The sequence below is a fragment of the Dendropsophus ebraccatus genome, chromosome 3 (genome assembly GCF_027789765.1).
Source record: "Dendropsophus ebraccatus isolate aDenEbr1 chromosome 3, aDenEbr1.pat, whole genome shotgun sequence".
Lineage (NCBI taxonomy): Eukaryota > Metazoa > Chordata > Amphibia > Anura > Hylidae > Dendropsophus > Dendropsophus ebraccatus.
Window position 1 is genome coordinate 16,655,749 of NC_091456.1, and position 24,068 is coordinate 16,679,816.

Below are 24,068 nucleotides of genomic sequence, written 5' to 3' on the forward strand. Positions count from 1 at the left end.
TAATTAACTTCTATTAAAAAATCTTCAGTCTTCCCATACTTATAAGCTACTGTATGTCCTGCAGGAAATGTTTTATTTTCAGTCTGACACAGTGCTCTCTGCTGACATCTCTGGCCGAGACAGGAACTCTTGTCTTTGTTCTCTATGAATCCCCATAGAAAACCTCTCCTGCTTTGAACAGTTCCTGTCTCGGCCAGAGATGTCAGCAGAGAGCACTGTGTCAGACTGAAAATAAAACAACATTTCCTGCAGGACATGCAGCAGTTGATAAGTATGGGAAGACTTGAGATTTTTTTATAGTAGTAAATTACAAATCTATATAACTTTCTGATACCAGCTGATTTGAAAGAAAAAGTTTTTGCTGGAGTACCCCTTTAACATTTCCGATCCTTTTGTTCTTGGGTGGGATAAACTGACACTAGACGTGACTGGCACCAATTTATTGCACTTTTTTCATTGTACAAGCCGTAGAAGGAGAAGACTGTTAGTCATGGGAGTTTTGGAGAGCTGTTGTATATCCAGCTTTAGAACCATCACTATACCAGATTTACATATTTCTTCATTCGAGCAACCACAACAGGTACCACTGCCATTCCGGGTAGTAAAATGGCAATAACCCTACTAAAAGGGGCATGAGATGTTTCTCCTGTGTAATGCTGGAAGGGTTAATCCAAGGTCAAGTTGCTGATAAACTCACTGTGATTACCAGCATTACAAAGTTGCAGATAGGGACTTGTTTACATCAGTTGTCTCAGAAGGGAGGGGGGAGATGGAAAGAAAAGCTCAAACACAGTTTTCTGTGTCTTCAGCAGAAAGCAGCAGCTCAGAACTAGATGAAGGAGATTGAATAGATAATAACAAGTATGGAAAGAATTATAAGTCTTGCCATGGGCAGCAACATATAAAAAGATATGTTTAAGCAGAATACCCCTTTAAGTTAATTTCCTTATCCAGTAAAGTGAGAATATTTCTTGCCACCCAAGAACCTCAGCTGGGCCCCTTACAAATGGCAAGGTCTGTCTTCAATAGTCAATGAATTTCCAGCAATGAATCTATTCCGTGAAGTGATTTTACATTCATGTTTTTTCCATCGGAGTACCTCTTCCCACCGAGTTGCTCCATCCCAGGTTGCACATATCTGGAACACTTCATTCTTATTGGCTAATTTAGAAATCATTCATAAGGGGGAACCTGGCCAGTCCTCGGGTATATCTTATTCTTGCTTATCTGTATCAGATCATATGGGTTTGCCTGGCATACAGTAACCTGATACCTCCTTACAACGCGCTGCCAAGACCACAAACTACAGTGCCAACATATAATTGAATCATCTTTTTCTCTTAAGGGATCCCTGATATAAAAATGTATCCAAATAGTAATAAGTTAGTGTGCCCAATAGACAATGAAAATTACCTATTAATATGTCACAGATGGGAAATTGTTGAGGTTGCCTTTATGACTTTATTTATTCCCTTTGGTCCCAGCATATCCCATAGCTACGTACAGAGACTCACATTAATCCTTTTCTTCCAACAGACAAATATGCACTAGGCCAAATTTGTTCTGTACATACAAACATACAAAATCAATGCAGATGTTGCCCCGGTCACACTTCAACTGATATAAATGCTGCATGACATCAATGTTAAAGGGATACATTGATTCCAGATCAACTGTTGTCCAAAAGTTTTATATAGATGTGTAATTTACTTCTATTAAAAAAAAAAAAAAATCAAGTCTTCCAGTACTTCAGCCGCTGTATGTCCTGCAGTGCTCTCTGCTGCCACCTCTGTCCATGACAGAAACTGACCAAGGCAATAGCAAATCATTACAGGAAACCTCTACTGGTGGAAGCAGGTGTAGATTTTGTACGCTGGGCTCAGATTTGGGCACGCCTCTTAGTGAATGCTGCCAGGGAAAAGGGGACGAGGCCTAATATAAGACCTTAATCTTAGTAAATCCCCCCCCATACTCCATACGACTACCCCCAAAACTGCTGTCAGTAGTCAGTTTGTCCTGTTGCTGACATTCTCTTGGCTGGCTGGGATCTGTAGTTCAGCTATACATATCCTCAGCGTGCTGCGTCCTGTGGCCCAGAGGCGTCCATGCATGCTGCCCCTGCTGTTTCCTGTCCATTTCCATGTTGTTTCCATCATTTTCTGAGGTTTCCAGGTTTTCATGCAACCTTACCTGTGCAGAGCTTTGGTCCCCCGCAAAAATGCTCGAGTTTCCCATTGACTTCAATGGGGTTCATTACTCGAAACCAGCACCCGAGCATCAGGAAATATTCGTCTGGAGTATCGAGCACCCGAGCATTTTAGTACTCACCACTACTTGTGATAATGCGATAGGTTTATCTGCAGCCCCATGAATAACCATAGATTACACATCAGACGATCTCTTGTGCCAGATGACAAACTCAGCTCTGCTACATCTAAATCTTTGCATACAAGTTTTCAAACACTGAAACATTGGTCCTGAGGTCATTCTCTGCCTTTCCGATAGAGCACATCTGCATTTCTATAATTACTCTCTACCTACAGATCGTTGCATTGTTGACCTGACTGATACTCTTTAGAGAGTGACTCCTTTGAAGGGAGATAACCCATTAAAAACATTCATCAAATAATTAACATTTTGTCATCCTGTCAGCCATGAAATATTGACCGGGTCTTTTCTAATTTTATTTGCACTTTTCCCCCTCTTTTTTTTCCCTTTTTTTCTTTATCACTGCAGCCATGGTAAAAGTTCATGAGATAATCCCATCAGATGAAAATCATTACCGTCTAGCAACAGAATACAGTCTGACATGAAAGCTTTCAATCTGCCGTTTAATCATGGGAAGGCTCCGAGCCATTCCGCATTAGGAACATTTATAACAATGATGCATCTTAAAGGGGTTGTCCAGCGAAAATCTTTTTCTTTCAAATCAACGGGTGTCAGAAAGTTATATAGATTTGTAATTTACTTCTATTAAAAAATCTCAAGTCTTCCCATACTTATCAGCTGCTGTATGTCCTGCAGGAAGTGTTGTTTTATTATCAGTCGGACACAGTGCTCTCAGCTGACATCTCTGGCCGAGACAGGAACTGTCCAATGGAGAAGAGGTTTCCTATGGGGATTCATGGAAAACCGACACAGAGTTCCAGAGGTGGCAGCAGAGAGCACTGTGTCAGACTGAAAATAAAACAACATTTCCTGCAGGACATACAGCAGCTGATAAGTACGGGAAGACTTAAGATTTTTTAATAGAAGTACATTACCAACCTATATAACTTTCTGACACCAGTTGATTTGAAAGAAAAAGATTTTCGCTGGACAACCGCTTTAGTGCTTAAACATGAGGAATGGCTAAAACTAAGGCCCAAGGTTTGTACAAAGGGTTTATATCATCACTGTACCTCAGGTAACACCATAAAGTAGTGCTCCGCAGTTTCAGCACACATGGATTAGTATGCCATTAATGCCTTTAATTAAAATCTAGTATTTAAAAGGGCACTCTGGAAATAAATAAAAAAAAATCTGGATTCTGAAAGTTATATAGATTTGTAATTCACTTCTGTTCAAAATTCTCAAGTCTTCCCAGTACTGTGTCAGACTGGAAAGAATAAACCACTTCCTGCAGGACATACAGCAGCTGAAAAAAAAATCTCAAGTCTGCCAGTGCTTATAAGCTGCTGTATGTCCTGCAGGAAGTGGTGTATTCTTTCCAGCATGACACAGTGCTCCCTGCTGCCATCTCTGTCTGAGTCAGGAACTGTCCAGAGCAGCAACAAATCCCTATTGAAAACCTCTCCTGCTCTGGAAAGTTCCTGACACGGACAGAGGTTGCAGCAGAGAGCACTGTATCCTATTGGAAAGAAAACACCACTTTTTGCAGAACATACAGCAGCTGCTAAGTACTGGAAGACTTGAGAAGACTTAGAAGAGATAGCTATTGGCCTAACAAGCTTTTGACTGACATATATTATGTGTATGAGCGGTTTTCGTCTGATTTTCTAAGCAATATGTCAGGCAGTAAAGTGGCATCTGACAGTAAATCACCTTGTATTACTGCATGAACGTTTTCATCAACTTTTTATAACTGATGAGAGATGAAGGAGATAAAGGTGTCAGCACAAGAGCACCTGTCACTGGGTCTTCTCTCTATCACCTTCAACACATTTCCTCTTAAAGCTTTTATTAAAAAAGAAAGTCATGTTCTGCCAGGATCACAAGTGTTTCTTTTTATGAAACTGACGGGACAATAAATTGAGCGTCCGGGCTGCACAAACGATCCCTGCATCATTCGTGCGGCCATAGAAACTGACAGCACATATAGGCATACTATACTATATTTTCCTGCATATAAGGCGACTGGTCATAAAATACGACCCCTGACTTTCAAGAAGATTGTCAGGGCTTCGCCTTATACGGTGGAAAATGTTAACCCCTGCCTGACCGCAGCCCTGCAGCTAAATTAAAAAAGGAAAAATAAGTTAACTCACTTGGGACCCATTCCCGGCATTGGCTTGTCTCCTGTCCCGTTCCCTGCGCAGGCAGTGTGACGTATTCTGCCTGTGCCAGGGATCTCTGAAGCTCTCCCGAGCAGCCAAGCGTCTTATTGGAGAAGGTCGGAGACGCTCAACTGCTGGGAGAGCTTCGGGAGAATGACAGGTACTTCCGGAGCCTCTGTCATTCTGCCGGCAGCCGAGCGCCTCCGAGCTTCTCAGATGAGACGCTTGGCTGCTCAGGAGAACTCGGGGGATCCCCGGCACAGGCAGAGTGCGTCACACTTCCTGCGCTGGTACCAGGTGAGTTAACTGGTTTTTTTTGTAGGGGTCACCCCATATGGTGGGGATACGGCCATTTTTTAGCTCCCCCACCGTATGGGGCGATTATACCCGGCGTATACAATGACCCCCGACTTCTAAGAAGATTTTTCGGGGTTAAAAAGTCATCTTATACGCTGGAAAATACGGTATATATCTTTGCCATCAGTTTCTAGATGACACCTGAAGTGCTTAAATACCCAGCGAGCTGCTGTGTGATCCGACATTCCACTTTCCGGTCCTCTTGTCCCGCTTTCCGACCATGACCAGCTGTCAATCATTTTGGAGGAGGCGGGCCTGAAGATATAGCCGTCAATGGGAGAGCAGAAGAGCGCATATGTGATCTGGAAAGTGATGGATATATGCCTATCTGTCCTGTCAGTTCCCCTTTGCTATCAGCCGCATATTTCCTGTTTACACAGGGAGATGTGCGGCCGATAGCGATAAATTTTGCCACCGTTCAAAAGATGCGATCAGCCAAATATCGGACTTTCCTGGGCGGCTAATTGCTGTCACCTTTAGGCTAGGTTCAAACAACGTCTTTTTTTGGCCGTCCGGCGGGTGTCTTTTTGGACGTCCATCCATGTGAGGCCAAATAACGGAAGTTATTTTAAAATCAAGGATGTCACTGCAAGATTAATGATGTTATTTGACCTCAAAATGAGGGACGTTCAAAAAGACGGCCATCGAATAGCTTAAAAAAAAAAAAGAGACGCAAGAACCTTATGGTTTCTAGCAACACTCCTGCCCGATAATCAGCCTGTGTAAAAGGTCCTTAATTCTCCCATTCTATATATGTGCACTTCAGCAGTAGCATCTACAATGTGAGATTACTGAATGGGAGATACTGTATATGAATGTTAATAAGAATAATATTCATCAATATTATTTTTCATTTATTAGTATTTGAATATTTCTATTTACCTCAATATCTCTAAAATAGTAAACAGATCTCCATAATAAAGATAATGTCCTGGGATCAGATCCCCTTTAAGACTTTGTCTGTGCAGGGGATTTAGAGGTTTATGATAAAATAATAAGTTATCAGACAAACAATGGTATGACTATCAAGAAATAAAGTAAAGTTCCTGAAGTAGAGGAGATCAAATAAAAAAAAAAATAATAATTTGAAAAAGGCTGGAGTTTGGGAAAGTTCTGGACCCCTTAGCTTTTACTCATTTCCATGTCCTGAATATTTGTCTTGGATCTGAGTCGACTACTGAGTAGTTGGTTCAGCTCAAATGTCATTTTTAATGTGTCATTCCTAAATACATATATATTATACAATGAAATATTCATCATTCGAAAGAAAGTTCTTGCCCCTTGGCTTATTAGGTTGATCCACCCAGTCCCCAATGACTGGCTGCATGGATACATGACAATGGAGTTTTTATTAGATAGGTAATTACCATTGGAATGGGTCACTTCTTCTTGGGTGGCTTCGGGACTTAAAAATCTGATGCATTGGTAATAAAACCTTGGTCGTCAGATGTCATTTATCAAGGCCAAGGGGTTAAAAAAAAAGTGGAAAGTGAATATATAGATTTGTAATTTACTTCTATTTAAAAATCTCAAGTCTTCCCATACTTATCAGCTGCTGTATGTCCTGCAGAAAGTGGTGTTTTCGTTTAAGTCTGACACAGTGCTCTCTGCTGCCACCTCTGTCCATGTCAGGAACTGTCCACAGCAGTAGCAAATCTCCATAGAAAACCTCTTTTGATCTGGACAGTACCTGTAACGGTCAGCGGTGGCAGCAGAGAGCACCGTGTCAGACTGAAAAGAAAACATTTCCTGCAGGACATACAGCAGCTGATAAGTATAGGAAGGCTGGAGATTTTTTAAATAGAAGTAAATTACAAATCTATAGAACTTTCTGAAACCAGATGATTTAAAAAAATATTTTCGCTGGAGTACCCCTTTAATTACTCTCATCCAAAACTAGATTTGTTCATTGTAGCCTTTGCAAAAGTAAAGTGCTGACTGAAAGTACTGATAAACAGGATTTACGGAGTTGCTGTCCTATTCAGAATGGTGCCTCCAGCTATTTCCAACTTAAATATAAAACGCTATGGATGATACCCAGAGTCAGCAAGAAATGCAGATTCTGTATGTTTTAAAGCAATATTTGTGTTATTTTTTTTTTTTACTGTATAGTAAAGCGCCTCCAGGGTGACACCTGATGGTCCTGAAATCTTGCTGCTCTGGCATGAACTTAAAATAGTCCCGAATTGTATTTTAAGGCATAATCTCCTAACGGCTTGGAAATTTCAGTGTGCCAAATGGGAATTAAAGTTCTCCATCTGAATAGTGTTGGCGCTATAGTCAGCAAATGCAGATTTATATACTGTATACTGATCATTTTTTTGTTATTTAAGGGTAAGGTCAAATGTAGCAGAAAAGCTCCCATCCACAGCACTGCGCCCAACCTTGTAGAATTTTATGTGATGCTATAGCTCCGAATGCATCCAATGAATAGCAAGGAAGAGCTTCCCCATTGAATTTAGTGCAAGTTCAGGCTGGGTTCACACTGCGTTTTTGCAATCCATTCAACGTATACATTTTATGGAAAAAAACAGATGCAATTGTGTGTCATCCGTTTGGATCCGTTTTTCCATTGACTTCCATTATAAAAAAAAAGGATACGTTTTTTTTTTTAACGGACACAAAAGTAGTGTTGACTACGTTTTTCTGTCCGTTAAAAGTAACCAATTAAAAATGGATACGTTGAACGGATTGCAAAAATGCAGCGTGAACCCAGCCTAAACCTACATTTGATCCCATATTTAAAATTCACACTGTACTGTATGTCAATTTCCTCTGCAGATTTTCTGCACAGAATTTCCATATAATCCACAGCATTTCCGCCATGTGTGGCCATACCCTTACAGATTATTCCACTTAAAGGTGTACTCCGGAGGGAAAAAAAATTTAACCAACTGGTGTCGGAAAGTAATACAGATTTATAAATTATTTCTATTCAAAAATCTCACTTTTTTCAGTACTTATCAGCTGCTGTATGTCTTTCAGGAAGTGGTGTATTTTTTCCAGTCTGACACAGTGCTCTCTGCTGCCACCTCTGTCCATGTTAGGAACTGTCCAGAGCAGTAGCAAAACCATATATAGCGGTGGTACACGGGGCAATATGGCTTGATCAATTCATATACAGACACTCTGGTGTTGATTTTTAATATAGGCCTAGCGGCATTAGTATCAGCCATAGATGGGATGTGCAGCCGTTCCATTCTCTCCAGTTCGGAAAACCATATAGAAAACCTCCCCTGAATTGGACAGAGACAGAGGTGGCAGCAGAGAGCACTATGTCAGACTGGAAAAAATACACCACTTCCTGCAGAACATACAGTGGCTGATAAGTACTGGAAGGCGAGATTTTTAAATAGAAGTATAACCTACTGGCACCAGTTGATTTAAAAATGTATTTTTCTCTGGAGTACCCCTTTAAGTTTGTGATTAATGACTGTGTTTTTTCCTCCCACATTTGTAAAACAGGTGTCTCAGAGCTAATTTCTGCTAAAACAAAGCTGCTAAAAGTTTAACGTATATTATAATACCAACCAACAACCCTTCTTTTGGATTTTAGATATTATCCTGTCACTTATTGACTGGTGGTGTTTTTATTTTTTTAACTAATGCTATAGTGAAACAGTACACATCTGGGTCATATGTCCCCCTTCCCTTAGGGTCCTATTCCATGGGCCAATGGGGGCCCGATCAATAATGTAAACGAGCGCCAATCTGCTAGATCGGCGCTTGTTTACTGGGCCTATTACACGACCCGATAATCGTTTAGCGAGGGCTGCAGGGACATCGTTACCGATGTCCTTGCAGCCCTTGTTTAAACAGCATACTTTACCTAACCATGTTGCAGGGCTTCTCCTGCGCTCCTTCTTCCTCCCGCTCCCGTGTGCAGCAGCAGCTTCAGTGTGGCCTGTCTGAGCTGACAGACCGCTCAGCCAATCACTGACTGCGGCGGTCCTAACTAGTGATTGGCTGAGCAGTCTGTCAGCTAAGACAGTCCGCAGCGAAGCTGCTGCTACGCACTGGACCGGGAGGAAGAAGGAGCGCAGGAGAAGATCTGCAACATGCTTAGGTGCTGGTGAAATCGTCAGTCATCTGCTGCTCATCGATATTCCACACAGCAATGCACGGTCGGCGCCCGATGATTTTAGGTTTGAACCTAAATAAACGATCAGCCAATGAAACGATCATCGGCTGATTGTTGTCTCTATTTCATGGAGCGATAATCAGCCGAATCAGGAATAGGACCCTTATAGCCCTATTCCACAGTAACGATAATCGGCCGGATCGGCCCCATTTGGCCCGATTCGGCCGATAATCGTTCGGTGAAATAAAGAGAACGATCAGCCGATGATCGTGTCATCAGCTGATCGTTCATTTAGGGCCAGACCTAAAATCATCGTTCCCCCACCGCGCATCGCTACGGTTGAATAGCGGTGCGCGGCGGGCAACCGACGATTTGACAGCAGCAGCAGTAATACATTACCTGTCCAGGCTTCTCCGCGCTGTCTTCATCCCAGGGTCCCGCGCGCTCTATCTTCTGAATTGCTGGTCAGCTGATGGAGCGCTCAGCCAATCACAGGCCGGGACCGCCGCGGCCTGTGATTGGCTGAGTGTGGCCTGTCAGCTGACCGGCCATTAAGAAGATAGAGCGCGCGGGACCCTGGGATGAAGACAGCGCGGAGAAGCCTGGACAGGTAATGTAGTACTGCTGCTGTATTACGATGTCCTTGCAGACCTCGCTCAACGATCATCGGGCCGTGGAATAGGCCCAGTAAACGAGCGGCTGAGAGCGCTCGTTTGCTCCTCTAAACGACCTGTGGAATAGGGGCATAAGACCAAAGCAGCTTGAGCAGATTTAAAGGGGTTTTCCAGGGAAATGTAAAAATGTTGTATAGGATGTATTAATAAAAGCCTACATACTTACCTCTCCTGCTCTTCCTGCTCCCCTATTACACTACATTACACCAGACTGAGCAGGACAGAGAGCTCTATCTATCCTACCCCGAGGCTGCAATGGAGGATGGCAGAGAGATTACTGACCATGCACATCCTGATTATTGTGACACAAAAACAATATAGAAGTGCACACTGTAATATTTTACAAAAGACAAATCCCTGAGAAAGATGTGCACATTCCACTCATTATATTCCATAATATTCTGTAGTCGTCTTCCTTATTATTGTGGCTCACATGGGGGATGGCTCTGATGCTACGCCTTACAAATGACCCCCTATGGACGGCACATATACATTTTTCATAGAAATTACAATTGATTTTTATCATTGAACCATAAGGAAACCTACTAGGGTTATTAGATGATAGTAGCTGGTATAATAAAGTCTAACAGGTGACGGTATATTGCTGGGATAGCAGGAATCCATCCATTCATGGGCAGAGATGGCAGAATTGATTCCCATAGAGGATAAAGAATCATTTGCTTGTTCTGCATAACATCATTGGTTCTTGTAGTGTAGAACATCAGGAGATTATAAAAGCATTTGTCACTATGAAAGGATGTGGATTTTGTATAGGATTGTGCGCCTTGTAGTTTCGGAGACTAAAAGCTTAGATGTTATATGTAAAAGGTAAAACAATCAAAGGAACACATGAAAAACTTAAAAAGAAAACAAAGCTATAAAGAACTAACACGACCCAGATAAGGCAAGAAGAAATTGCAAGATGCATATATCATCGAGAAGAAGAGGATACATATATATATATATATATATATATATATATATATATATATATTACCTGCCCTGAGATAAAGCACATTGGGGGACATTCATGAAGTCTGGAGTTTTTTACGCCAGGCTTACGAATGTCTCCGCAGCTCAGGGGATTTATGTAGAGGTGCACTGGCGTAGGATTCGGTAGTGGTGGGGGAATGGGACAGGTAAGTATGCGTTACTGACATGTCCCCTGCAGTGAAGAACCTTGAAGGGGTTATCCAGCGCTACAAAAACATGGCCACTTTCTTCCAGAGACAGCCCCACTCTTCTTTACAGTTCAGGTGTGGTTTGCAATTACACTCCATTTACTTCAATGGAACTGAGTTACAAAACCTGCGCACAAACTGGAGACAAGAGTGGTGCTGTCTCTGAAAGAAAGTGGCCATGTTTTTTAAGCGCTGGTTTACCCCTTTAATAGCGACTTCCATCAAATTGATCTTGGAGACAATGTTCTTATAGTGAGACTCCCTTTTTGGTGTTAATATACAGATGTTTTCTCTTGTACTTTTCCACGTCGCTTAACATATTCCTAATGTGTGTCACTAGACGACTGGTAATACTGCATTGGGAGCTGTATATGCTATACGTGTCTACGTGTGACCACCCAGTAATTGGTGGATCGCAGCCTTTTTGGGTTATTCTAGCATCTTTCAATTTTGCATTAAATTTATATCGTGAGTTTATGACTAAATTTAGGGAACTGGACACATCTGTATTCAAATCAGACTCCCAAGAGGCCGCAAACGGTCCTGATGAGTCTGGCGTTAAGGAGAAATAAGACCTCTCCTTGCGGGGTCAGCTAGGCAATTTTGTACAAACTAAATGGTGTTTGAAAGGTCAATTGGGGGGGACGTTAGATTTAACAAAATGAGAATGTATATCATATTTAACAGGATCCTGTCTCACAGGCAGCACACTGATAGAAGTCATTAAAATAGAACCTCCAATGTCCATGACGTTACCAGCTTCAGAAATATATATATATATATATATATATATATATATATATATATATATATACAGCCACTGTGGTATCCTGAAAAATCACCTCCTTAAACATGAGGGAGAAAGTAACACAGTGTAAACAGCTACACACCCTAAGGCTATATTTCCGCAATGTCTTTTTTTGGCCATTTTACAACTGCCCTTTTGGATGGCCGTTATATTGTTGCCAAACTATGGGTGTATTATGCAAATTATAACCATAATTAGCACAATAGGGCCATATTCCCACAAATGACTGACTTGTAATTTTTGTGCGGCCGCTATTCATTAAATACCGGCCGCACAAGCCTGAAAAGTCACACAGTGGAGAGTGCGGCTCTGGCTGCACGCTCCATTGTCTGCTATGGTGAATTGGTGAATACGGTGAATACTGCTTATTATAATATATCTTAAGGGGTAACTGCGGCAAAATATTATTTCTTACAAATTAACTGGTGTCAGAAAGTTAAATAGATTTGTAAGTGATGATCTCCATGTCAGGAACTGTCCAGAGCAATAGCGAAAACCTTTCCTGCTGTGGACAGTTCCTGATATGGACAGAGGTGGCAGCAGAGAGCACTGTGTCACACTGGGAAGAATACACCACTTCCTGCAGGACATACAACAGCTGATAAGTACTGGAAGACTAAAGATTTTTAAATAGAAGTAAATTAAAAATCTGTATAACTTTCTGTATAACAGTGAATCTGAAAGAAAAAATATTTTGCCAGAGTGCCCCTTTAAGATATATTTTCCATTCTTCGTAGTATTTCCCACTTGTATGTGTCACTGATGTGCGGCATACTGAGCATACAGACTGTTCTCCCTAGTGACTGATCCTACAGATGTATCCTCTCTCAGATGTCACACAGCAGGCGGCAGTAACTAAGACGGAACATCTCAGCAGGTGCAGCAAGAAGAAAGGGATGATGAGCAGACAGTATGAGGACGGTGGAGAGTGTGTGATATGTGTCACAGGGCAGTTTACTATAGTGAGACAGTAAACACACAGCAGCAATGAGGGAGGGTATGCGGCACATATAACTGAATGGGAACACCCAATCGGTTCTAGTTTGAAGCTCCATGGACCCATCCTGCCAAAGTAGCCAGAGCAACAACAAAAAATTAAGTTTGAAAAAAAGAAAAATAAATGCAGTAAACTAATTCACCAAAAGATCTTCAATGTCAGTCTTAGCCGTTACTTCTCAGTGTACTTACCTTTCCCATTCTCCTTTGCTATTTTCACAGTCAAGGTCATGTCCCTTCATTGTGTATAAGCCTGTGGACGTCGCTGTGGTTGGAGATGCAATTAGTATCCCTGCTCTTCCAATCCATATCTAAGGGTTGGAGATGACGTTGGAGATGATTGGCTGCCAAAGTCACATGACATCATTTATCATCTGTTTTTCGGGCTGACAGAGATGTCTGTGACACTGTTGGCATCTGATCCGCACATCCTCAGCCTTTGCCGCTCTTTGGGCACCACTGTATCTTAGGGCTGCCCATGCCTTTCCCCCTCCATTGTCAATCAATCTGGAGGCGGCAGGGTGGCTGTCTGAAAATACCACTGAAGACTCCAGCGGGAGTAACGCCTGGAAAACTGGGATACAGCCTATGGCTATGGCTGTATCCCAGTTTTCCAGGTGGTCCTCCCGCTGGATCCGCCCGCTGCACGGAGCAGGCAGACAGCGGGAATCATTACCGAGAATTCGGGTTCGGACCATCCCTAATCAAAACACATCTTTTTTTTAGCATACACAATAACGTAGTTGACTAAATTTTTTGGAACACTAAAAAAATGGATCCATTTTGATCCATTTATTAATCTTTTTTTTTTTTTTTTATAATGGAAGTCAATGGAAAAACGGATCCAATTGGATGCACACAAATGCATCATTTTTTAAATCCGTTTTTTGCATACAATGAATTAAAAAGAAAGGATTGTATCATGACGCCGTCCCGTGCTTCAGGCCGCCGCCTTACTGCTTTTCCCGGCGCTAGTTTAACAGCAAACGCCGGAGCCCACGTGCAGGGGCCCGACGCCGCCTTCTCTTCAGCTCCACAGAGCGCCTTACCGCTCCACGCTCCTGCTCCCCGCTGTCCCGGCCAGCACATGCATCCTCGTCCCCTAGGGCGCTTGCGCAGGCTGTCACAGGTTTAAAGGGACAGTGTGTCTCTAATTAGTTAGCTGCACCAATCACCTCCCCAAGACACCTGTCCTGACATTCCCTGTTGGAGCCTCTGCAGGCTTCCCTTAGCATGTGGTCCCAGCCCTTCATGGTTCCTGCCCGTGGTTCTAGAAGTGAGTCCTGCTGCCTGTCTGAGTGTCTCCAGCTTCATCTCTCCCGTTAGCAAGCCTAGCCTTTATTAGCGACCTGGGGGTCACCTGCTGCGGCAAGCCCATCCAGCCTTGCGGTGGGCACTGGTCATAACCCCCTCCCTGGTGCGGCTTATGCCATTGCTAGTGGTGGTACAGCAAATCCACGACTTCAGTCTTTACAGATTGCAAAAACGTAGTGTGAACCCAGCCTTACTTTGATAAATACTTTTTAATCAGTGACTGGAATTTAAAAACGGTTTTGTACATCGGATAACTACAGTACGCCAAAAAAAAAATCGAAAAAAAAAGGAAAATTGACTTTAACTTGAAGAGCTTGACTTTACAATAAAGCATGGTGATTAAAATTCATTATTTACTAGAAGAGCAGTGAACTTCTAGCAGTCTACTCGAAAAAGCCATCGCCATCGCTCAAGATAAAGGCAATAACCCTTGTAAATATTAGTTTGGTATTTTCCTAAAATTATACCTCACGGCAGACAGTTAATATAGCGCACAAACACAGCCTAGTGTGACCCCCGTGTGAAGTAATGTTCCTCTTACTTTTATCAGCTCTTCACATCTTGTCTTAATACAGCAGCTGCCCAAAGCAAAGGAGCGAGCGGGAAGGATGCTTGTCTCATATTATACCAGAGCTTTTCCTGTGTCTTTGTAATGTGTTGACTTTTCGCTATCCTAAGGCGAGGGGTTTTAGGAAATCAACCTTATCTCCAATTTTGTTACAAGATGTTCTTATATTGCATCTCCTTCTCCAATGGGTTTTGTGCTTTACATTTGTTACATTCCCACATGGCAAAGTCTTAGTGAGCAATATTCTTTGTAAACCGTTAACATTTATATAACATTTACCTGTATCTTATGGTGGGAAAAATATTTTTTTTTGCTTTGATGTTTATCATATATGGTATCTGTGTATCACTAATAATATAGTGCTATAACTAAAGACGAGCAAATCACTTAAAAATTCAAACTTCACAAACTGAACTTAACAAATCTAAATCTATACCTACTAGGGATGGTCCGAACCCTCCGAGGTTCGGGTTCGTATGAACCCGAATGCTCGGCATCAGATTCCCGCTGTCTGCCTGCTCAGTGGAGCGGGTGGATACAGCGGGAGGACTGCCTGGAAAACTGGGATACAGCCTATGGCTATGGCTGTATCCCAGTTTTCCAGGCGGTCCTCCCGCTGGATCCGCCCGCTGCCCGGAGCGGGCAGACAGCGGGAATCATTACCGAGAGTTCGGGTTCGTATGAACCCGAACCGAACTCGGTTCGGACCATCCCTAATACCTACCTGTCCATGCTTCCCCGGTGTCCTCTTCCATGTCTTCAGCCACCTCCATACTGCTCAGGCAATTACTGACTAGCGGATACTGGCCGCGGTGCTGTCACCTCTCAGTCAGTTAGTGATTGGTTGAGTGGGCTGTCACTCTTCTCTCAGCCAATCACTGACTAACTAAAAACGGACAGCGCCAGTGATTGGTTGAGGGGGCTATCACTCATGTTTCAAGATTGACAGCACACTTAGCCAATCGCTAGCCATAGTGCTGTCTCTCAGTCAATGATTGAGGCTGAAAATATGGAAGAGGACATCGGGGAAGCGCAGACACGTAATGACTCAGAGGAAAAGGCCTCTACCAGCGGATGGACTAGCTGCTCAGCCAATCAGTGACTGGAGTGGCGCCCCGCCCCATTCACTGACTGGCTAACCGGTCAGTCCATCAGCCCGGTTGTGAGGTGTCAACCCTGGAGATGGCGGAGACTGGTGGGGTCCCATGGCCTGTCCCACCGCTCACCGCGAGCACCGGGAGAGGTAAGTTAGTACTTCTAATCATTTTCTCCCTGCTGGCTGCCGGATTTTAGAACTCCTTTAAAAAGTAAAGCTTTTAAAATATTACATTTGTGAGTGCCCTCTGAAGAGGTCTTGTCTAATAGCCATAGAACACTACCTTTTACATGTCACAATTCTTTCAAGAATTGATTGATGGGGTGCTCACAGTCGGACCCCTGCTGATCTATAATTTATGGTCTATAGAAAAGGTAGGCCATTGGTTATTAAAGGATGGATAACCTCTCTAATGCCAGCCAGAGTGCCCCAATTAGTGCCAGCAGACAATGTACTTCCAACAGTGCCACCCTCCCTATTATTACTACCAGCCATTGTACTGTATCTTTATCTGCTTCTGTCATGTTTTCTTAAGTGCAGGACCTAGATGTGACAGTTCTCACAGACCTTTTCTGTCCTGTGGTGCACAGCTCTCCTGGGTGAATTTAACTCGGTGAAGCACCCGTCAGGCTATATCAGGTGGCCTATCCTAAAACTGAGTCTAGCAGCAGAATAAGTGTGATTCTATGCATACCTCCCAAGTGTCCCTCTTTTGGAGGGACAGTCCCTACTTTTGACCCACGTCCCTCTGTCCCTCTTTTGCCTCTTACATGTCCCTCTGTTAACATTGACGGCCAAAAATAGTGACCATGACCATTATAAGAGGCTGTCATTATTAATAGACCTTTCCATCGATATAGAACAACACATTCTCGTAGTAAGAACATAGCCTTAAATTGGCAGTAATGGGAGAATTGACTTCAGACTTTGGTATTGTGTAGCCATGTGTCTGCGAAAAAAGAAGCTTGGAGATCTTCTCAACCTGCTGACATTTTACCTTCTCTGAAATCTGGCATGTGAAAGCCAATTCTAAATAAAGCGTGTAGAATATTTATCACATATGAGGACCATGACTAATGGCTGAGACTTGAAGTTGTACTCCTTCCCATACATCTGAATAGGTCCAGTGGGCTAAAACTATGTTTTCCTTCCTATGACGGCGAGTGGACGGCTTTATATAAAGCTTGCTGGTGTCACTGTCATAAAATCAATGGCAGGAACACAATGAGAAGTAGCTCACAGATGAACTTTCATGCTCAGTTAAACCAGAGAAACATATTATTTTAAACAAAAGCCAATTTGCTCTCCATGGAGAGTCGGCTCGTGGATTCTCTTAATAGAAAACAATTGCAGATCAATGTTTGTAAATGAAAATGCTCTCCCGTGCTTTGTTTATTTGTGGTTTTGTTCTTTTGACATATTTAGCACTGACACATTTTTGTTAATGGAAGAAAAATTTTTTAAAAAGTTTTGTCTGGATTTTTTTTTCCATAAGTGATCTTAGTGGACCTAGTGATGCTACATGAGAAAACAAGACTGTAAAATCCCTCTTAATGCTGACTTTTTTTATCTCTAAATAAATATAACCAATTTACATACTGTAGAACATTTATTTGCTATGCAGATTAAGGCCCAGATTTATCAAAGTGGGCAAAGTTGGGTGCTTACCCAGGCTCATGACGCCAGTACATTAGTGTTTACCAGCTACTCGAGAACCGCTTTTCGTCTCTCTTCATGCCCATTGTGAAAACGATGGGATAATGTTTGTTATTATTTTTTATTTGTTACATTTCAAATGTATGTTGGCAAGAATTCTGGGACAGATTACAATGGGTTTGACTGCATGATCTAACTGTACATAGTCAGGAGACACATCGATCCACATAGAAGCTGTGTAAACAGAAGTTAAGGATATTCGACTTAATGCTGGAACGGCCGGTCTCTGAAAAGATCATCCCCGCCGCTACTGATCTTTAGAGCCGCTGAGTTCTGATGCGGGCGCATCTGTGCGCGCCCGCATCAGAACTCCCCACAGCACACAATGGAGCGTGCTGCCGGAGGTAACATATATTTTCGTAATATTGGTTTTACGAAAGTATACGTTGTGTGAACAAAGCCTAAGGCTATATTTCCACTATAGGATTAAAGTGGGAAAAAAGGGCCGTCTGTTAACTTTGACAGCCAAAAATAGTGACCATGATCATTATTAGAGGCTGTTATGAATGGACGTCCGCCAACAATCAGGGTAGGAAGGGGTTCATTTGTATGTTTGTGTTGACATTACTGTGCTAGCGCTTCTGTTCTGTCATTTTCTGTCTGTTATGTTCACTCATACACAACAGGGGAGATCATCTCTGTCATCTCTCCATAGACTTCTGTGGGCAGCAACTGTAATCATCTGTCAGTTTACGGACTCTTGCAGAAAGCAGCATTAGAGTTTGTTCATACTAAGCAAAAGCGGCAGATCTACCCGGAATCGTCTCTCATGGAATTCCGCATGGAATGCAAGGAAAATCTGTGCCAATTGGACGCGGCATATATGTGGATTCCGCAAGAATTCAGTGCGGCATTCCGCGATAGCTGGTTCCCGGGCAGAACACTTTCCTCGAGAAATCCGCCACTTTTGCTCAGTATGAACAGACCCTAATGCTGCTTTCTGCAAGGAAAGTGTTCCGCCCGCAATCAGCTCTGTTGCAGTGTTGCAGTGTTGCACTGAATACCCACGAAATCCGTGTATATTCCGTGTGTGATTGGCGCAGATTTTCTGCCTGGGATTTCCACGAGGAAATGAGGGAGGAGTCATCAACAATGTTGCAAACTTTGCAGACTAGACTATATGGTACCAGAAATTTCTAGAACAGATCACCTCAGAGCTGGCAGAGGAGAAGAATAAAATATATTACAAATCTTTACTTATTTGCTACTGATTTGTGAAGAAGAGAATGAAACAATGGTTACCTATTAATATACTCTTTGTTATTTTGCAGCCTCATCGACTTTACAGAGAAGCCGTCAATAATAGTAACTATGTTCACCTGTATTGTGCCTTTCTGGATTTCAGGTTAGTCATACTTTTTTTTAGTATTGCTTGACTTGAATATTGTTTTTTACACCTTATAAAATGACTTGAATATTTCTTCCATATTAGTAGTAAGATTGTACAGAACTTTACCTTCAACAGGCAAACCAATTCCTCAAAACTATTAATTAGGGAGCTCCATCCTCACACTAGCAGTGAAAACTAGAGTTGAGTGAACTTTTGTATTCGCTAAACTTTGAAGAAAAGTTTGGGTTTGTGCAAACCAAGCCTTAAACAAGACAGCATGTTTTAATTTCAGTGTTGCTGTTGGAACTGAAAAACAGCAATATTGTAATGAAAACATGCTGTTCTAAGTAAATATACACAAAAGAAGCTGGCGGGGGAGAAAGCAATCATCAGACATGGGGAAAGCTAGCATACAGAAAACTGTATGCAACTGCTTAATCCCCTACAATAATATACTTTGGTAAATAGTAGGTGGTCATTGTGCACTCCTATAGCCAATAGTACCCCTCCTCCTCCTCAATATAGTAAATTCTTGCCAATAGAAATAACCGATAACTAAGTTTATGACATATGCAGTAGGTCTAACTTGTCTGGGCTGTATGAAGCTTTTCCTACTGGTACAATCCTCAGCAGGGGTTGTTGTTCTTCTGCTCCTGAACAAGTCTGTATAAATCATCTCTGCAAGGAGTACACCCTGGAAGGTGGCATACTTCACTTACTGGTGTAGCTCTAACAAAAAGCCCTTTGTGACGTGGCCAACAGTCCAAAGTCCTCATACAGCCCGGATGTCCCGCCTGACAACTTAGATAAACTGCATATGTCATAAGGTTAGTTAACGGTTACCTCTTTTGGCAAGAATTTGCAATACTGACCTGTATAGCAGGGGTACTATTATTGGCTATAGGAGCATGAATACACCACCTACTATTTACAAAATTATATTATTTTAGGGTAGTAAGCGGTTACATACAGTTAGTTTTTTGTATGCTAGCTTTGCATAGACACAATGCCCATGTATGTTAATTGCTTTTCCCCCGCAAGTTTCTTTTGTGTATATTTACATGGCATGTTCTTGGTCCAATGTAGCTGTTTTTGCTGTTTATAACAGCGACATTGGAATAAAAACATGCTGTGATAAGGAAATATACACAAAAGAATCTGGCGAGGGACACTGACTAGTAGGAGGACACCAGGGGACAGGTACGCATAGGCTTTGTATTGTTATTATTATTATTTTTTATGTGTATTAAATTGTGCGGTCACAATCTTTACAAACTCGTTACAAACTTTGCAAAAAAAAATAAATCGGTTAGCTATCAAACCAATTTTTTTGCAACGTTCCTAACAAATCTTGGTTTGTTAAAGCAACTCTGTACCCAAATCTGACCCCCCCCCCCCAAACCGCTTGTACCTTCGGATAGCTGCTTTTAATCCAAGATCTGTCCTGGGGTCCGTTTACCAGGTGATGCAGTTATTGTGCTAAAAATTTACTTTTAAACTGGCAGCCCGTGCCCTACGGGAGTGGCCTGGATTGTGTATGCATTAGGCTGGCACAACCTCTCTGTCCCTCCTCCCCACCCTCCTCATCATTAGGAATGCTCCAGGCACATTGCCTTCTATTCCCCACCTGTGTCAGCCCGGCACATGGGCTGGATCGTTAAGGCACCTGTGCAATGTTTAGCATGGAGAGAATGTTCCAGTGGCATTCCTGAAGATGAAGAGGGTGGGGAGGAGGGACGGAGGGGAGGTGCAAAGTTAGGGCACAGATACGCCCGTAGGGCACGGGGCTGCAAGTTTAAAAGTAGTTTTTTGGACAATAACTACATCACCTGCTAAATGGACCCCAGGACAGATCTTGGATTAAAAGCAGCTATCCGAAGGTACAAGTGGTTTGGGGGGGTCAGATTCTGGGTACAGAGTCGCTTTAAGTTCGGTTCACTCAACTCTAGCTAAAATCCATCATTGCAATTCTGTCAGTGTTCATAGCGACAGGTGATCATTTGTAGACAAGCATTTTCCTCCAGTGGCCATACAATAGGAGCAGTTATCTGAGACTGTATTGTATATAGAAGAGGCATTTCTGTCACTCACACCTACTTCTATGGGATATGGGAGGTACAGAATGCCGGTTCAGTCAGGAGATTGGATAATTGCTTTATTACTGGAAACATCATAGAAACATATACAGGGCATGTACAAAGTGATGGAACACAGCTGCAGATCCTGGACATGTTATTGTACCCCTAATTTAGATATACATGTAGATCAGTTTGTAAACCATTGTAACAATTACTCATTACAAGTTACAATATTGTCTTTTATAGGTGCATATTGAGTGGAAGGCTGTGTTCACACATGATGTTTATTTTGCATTAATGATGTGCAAAATAGCATCCGAAACGCAGAATTAATGCAAAATAAAACACCTTGGGGGAGATTTATCAAACTTGGTGTAAAATAGAGTTGTCTTAGTTGCCCCTAGCAACCAATCAGATTCCACCTTTCATTTTTTAAAGAATCTGTGAGGAATGAAAAGTGGGATCTGATTGGTTGCTAGGGGCAACTAAGACAATTCTACTTTACATCAGTTTGATAAATCTTCCTCCACGTGTAGAGATGATAGAGCAATATTTAAATAGTAGTGATGAGCGAACATCCTGATATTCAGTTCGGATCCCGAACACAAACATAAAAAAAATGATCGTTATCGGTTCGTGTTCGCCGAACATTCCTAAACAAATATCAAACATACAGTAGAAGCGTACTTTAGGTCTACGCAGTTGCGTACGCATATTTGCATTCATTTGCGTGCAGAGTACGTACATTTCAGTCTACAGTTGCACACGTGTACAGGTTATCCGTCGCAAAGCGTATATTATGCAGTTGCGTATATTCGCAAGTAAGAACATGTTCGTTATAACCATTCCGAACATCGAACAAATTGTTTGGCAATGGCTAACATGAACAATTAGCGTCATGTTCATACGAACATTTACGAACATGTTCGCTCATCACTAGAGTTTTTCAATACTCCATTGCTCAATCAAGTAAGAAACCCCGTTAAAGTCAATGGTAGATTAGAGCATTTTTTTGTGGATTAATGCTAGTACTCCTACTGCTTACTCCAATACCACAGACTGTAGCACAGTATACAACTGCATGCACAAGCTATATGCCAGTACTAGTACACTGTACCACTATTGGTATCAGTATGCGGTTCAGGGAAGAAACAGAGTGCTGCACATCACACCTATGGCTGATACTAGTGCCGCTAGGCTAAATAAAAAACACATCAGAATTTTGTGTATGAATTGATCAAGCCATACTGCCCCATGTACCTCGTGCCGGTATCTGATACACATGGGTCCCTACACTAAGTCCACACCGTGCCAGTCAGTGGCCACCAACCCCGCAGGCGTGCACAGCCAGGGAACGGGGGCCATGGGACGGCCCTGCGACCCCCATGCCACAGGACCAGACCCAAAAACACCACACCAGAACCCGGCCAGCACCGCCGGAGAAGGTCGCCCCCAAGCAGCACAAGTCTGGATAAGGTATTACACTCACCATAGCTGCAGCAAACAGAATGGGAAAAAACAGGAGGGATTAAAACCATGTGCACTCAGGTGTCTCCTGCTAATTGCGGTCATGTGGGTCTCACCAGGAGGAGTGCAAAACACGGAGAAAAGAGAGAAACAAAATGCGGTTCAGGGAAGAAACAGAGTGCTGCACCTCACACCTATGGCTGATACTAGTGCCGCTAGGCTAAATAAAAAACACATCAGAATTTTGTGTATACCGTATAATTCTGGTATATTGGGGCTAATTTACTAACAATGCGTCAATTGTGTCAATAGTGTCTGTTTTTTGCGTCAATTTCATTAATATGGCACACAGCCTTAGTAGATCTGAAAGGTTTTTCCACAGGACAAAACTAAAGCCCAACTTGGTTTTTAGAATAGAAAACCAATTTAAAAAAAAATGACGGTTTCCTTAGTAAATGTGACAGCTAACAGAACCAGTGGCGTAGCTACCATAGAGGCAGAGAAGGCAGTTGCTATGGGGCCCCTGGAGGAAGGGGGCCCAGGGAAGATTAGAGCCTTCTGTGTCCTTTTGCTTAACCCCTTATGTACTGCAGTGTGTAAGTGACCCAGTGTTCTCTTACATGCTGCAACACAAAAAAGGGTTAATATGCTAAAGACAATTAGCTCTCTGATAACCTCTGTTCTCTGAGCTCCTGCAGAGGTCAGAGGTTATCAGTGCAGGAGAGAGCTAACTGTCTTCTGTATTAACCCTTTGTTTGTGTTGCAGCATGTAAGAGAACACTGGGTCACTTACACACTGCAGAAAATAAAGTATTAAGCAAAAGGTAGCCTGCTCCTGCACCTGTGTATATAACCATGAGGCTCCTAATACGCTGTTATATTTGAATACAGTGGATGGACAGAACAAGCAGCCATTGGCTTTCTGCTCTGCCAGTCACCGTTGTGGCTGCACGCAGGATTCTGCCTCTGGCCACAAGAGAATTTTTTTTTTTGCCACATTACCGAGGGGAGTGTAGGGGAGGGGGGCCCCATACAGTTTTTTGCTATGGGGCCCCATGAATCCTAGCTACGCCCCTGAACAGAACCCAAGTAAATTGAGATTAGGTGAACTGTGTCTATAGTACATCCAGGTCACCTGATGTGGCCAGTCAATCACTGCTAGACCAGCATCCAACATGGCTGTGCCATAGAAAGATGTGCCAGCCACTTCCCTGCATGTTTAAAGGGGTTATCCAGCGCTACAAAACATGGCCACTTTCCCCCCTCTCTTGTCTCTAGATTGGGTGGGGTTTAAAACTCAGTCCCATTAAAGTAAATGGAGCTTAATTGCAAACCGCAGCTGAACTGGAGACAAGAGCGGGGCAAAAGTGGCCATGTTTTTGTAGCGCTGGATAACCCCTTTAATGGGTTATTGAAGAGTACTTTTGAGCACCCTAATACTCAAAAGAATAGTATAGTCGTTCATCTCTAGCCATGTGTGAACACAGCCGAATAGTAGAGAGATGGCCCATTACTGCTTCATGGAAAACCCACACAAATACATACCACTTTAGCAGCAACTCTATTTCTATTACAGTTGAGTTTATTTTAATTTTCAGTATTTCATAGTAACTGATTTAAGAAGATGTGGCTGTTACATGGCCAAAATGCAATATTTCATGTCAAAGTTGTGAAACTAATCAAAGAATCGAGCCAAAATGAATCTACTTAGACACATTATAACACATTATTCAGTGGAAAATAACTTGGTTTCTGCAGGACATCACTTCACTGAGCCGATCATGCCTATAAAATCCTTGAAATTAGGGTATTTAGAAGAAGATAGGCGTAATTTTTCCGGGCACTTTTGAAATGCGGTTCTTCTTGTCAATAATTTCTCACTTCTCGCCCTTTAGCACAAAAAATT

General features: G+C 42.5%; 1 protein-coding gene across 5 annotated transcripts in view; it reads left to right on the forward strand.

Annotated features, from left to right (window-relative positions):
• Positions 1–24,068, forward strand: part of ADGRD1 (adhesion G protein-coupled receptor D1) — a 482,082-nt gene that overhangs the window by 189,690 nt on the left and 268,324 nt on the right. For all 5 annotated transcript variants that reach the window (XM_069961003.1, XM_069961004.1, XM_069961007.1 and 2 more), the window contains one exon: positions 18,559–18,632. In XM_069961003.1, the coding sequence (XP_069817104.1) occupies positions 18,559–18,632 (74 nt within the window). The remainder of the gene's footprint in view (positions 1–18,558; positions 18,633–24,068) is intronic.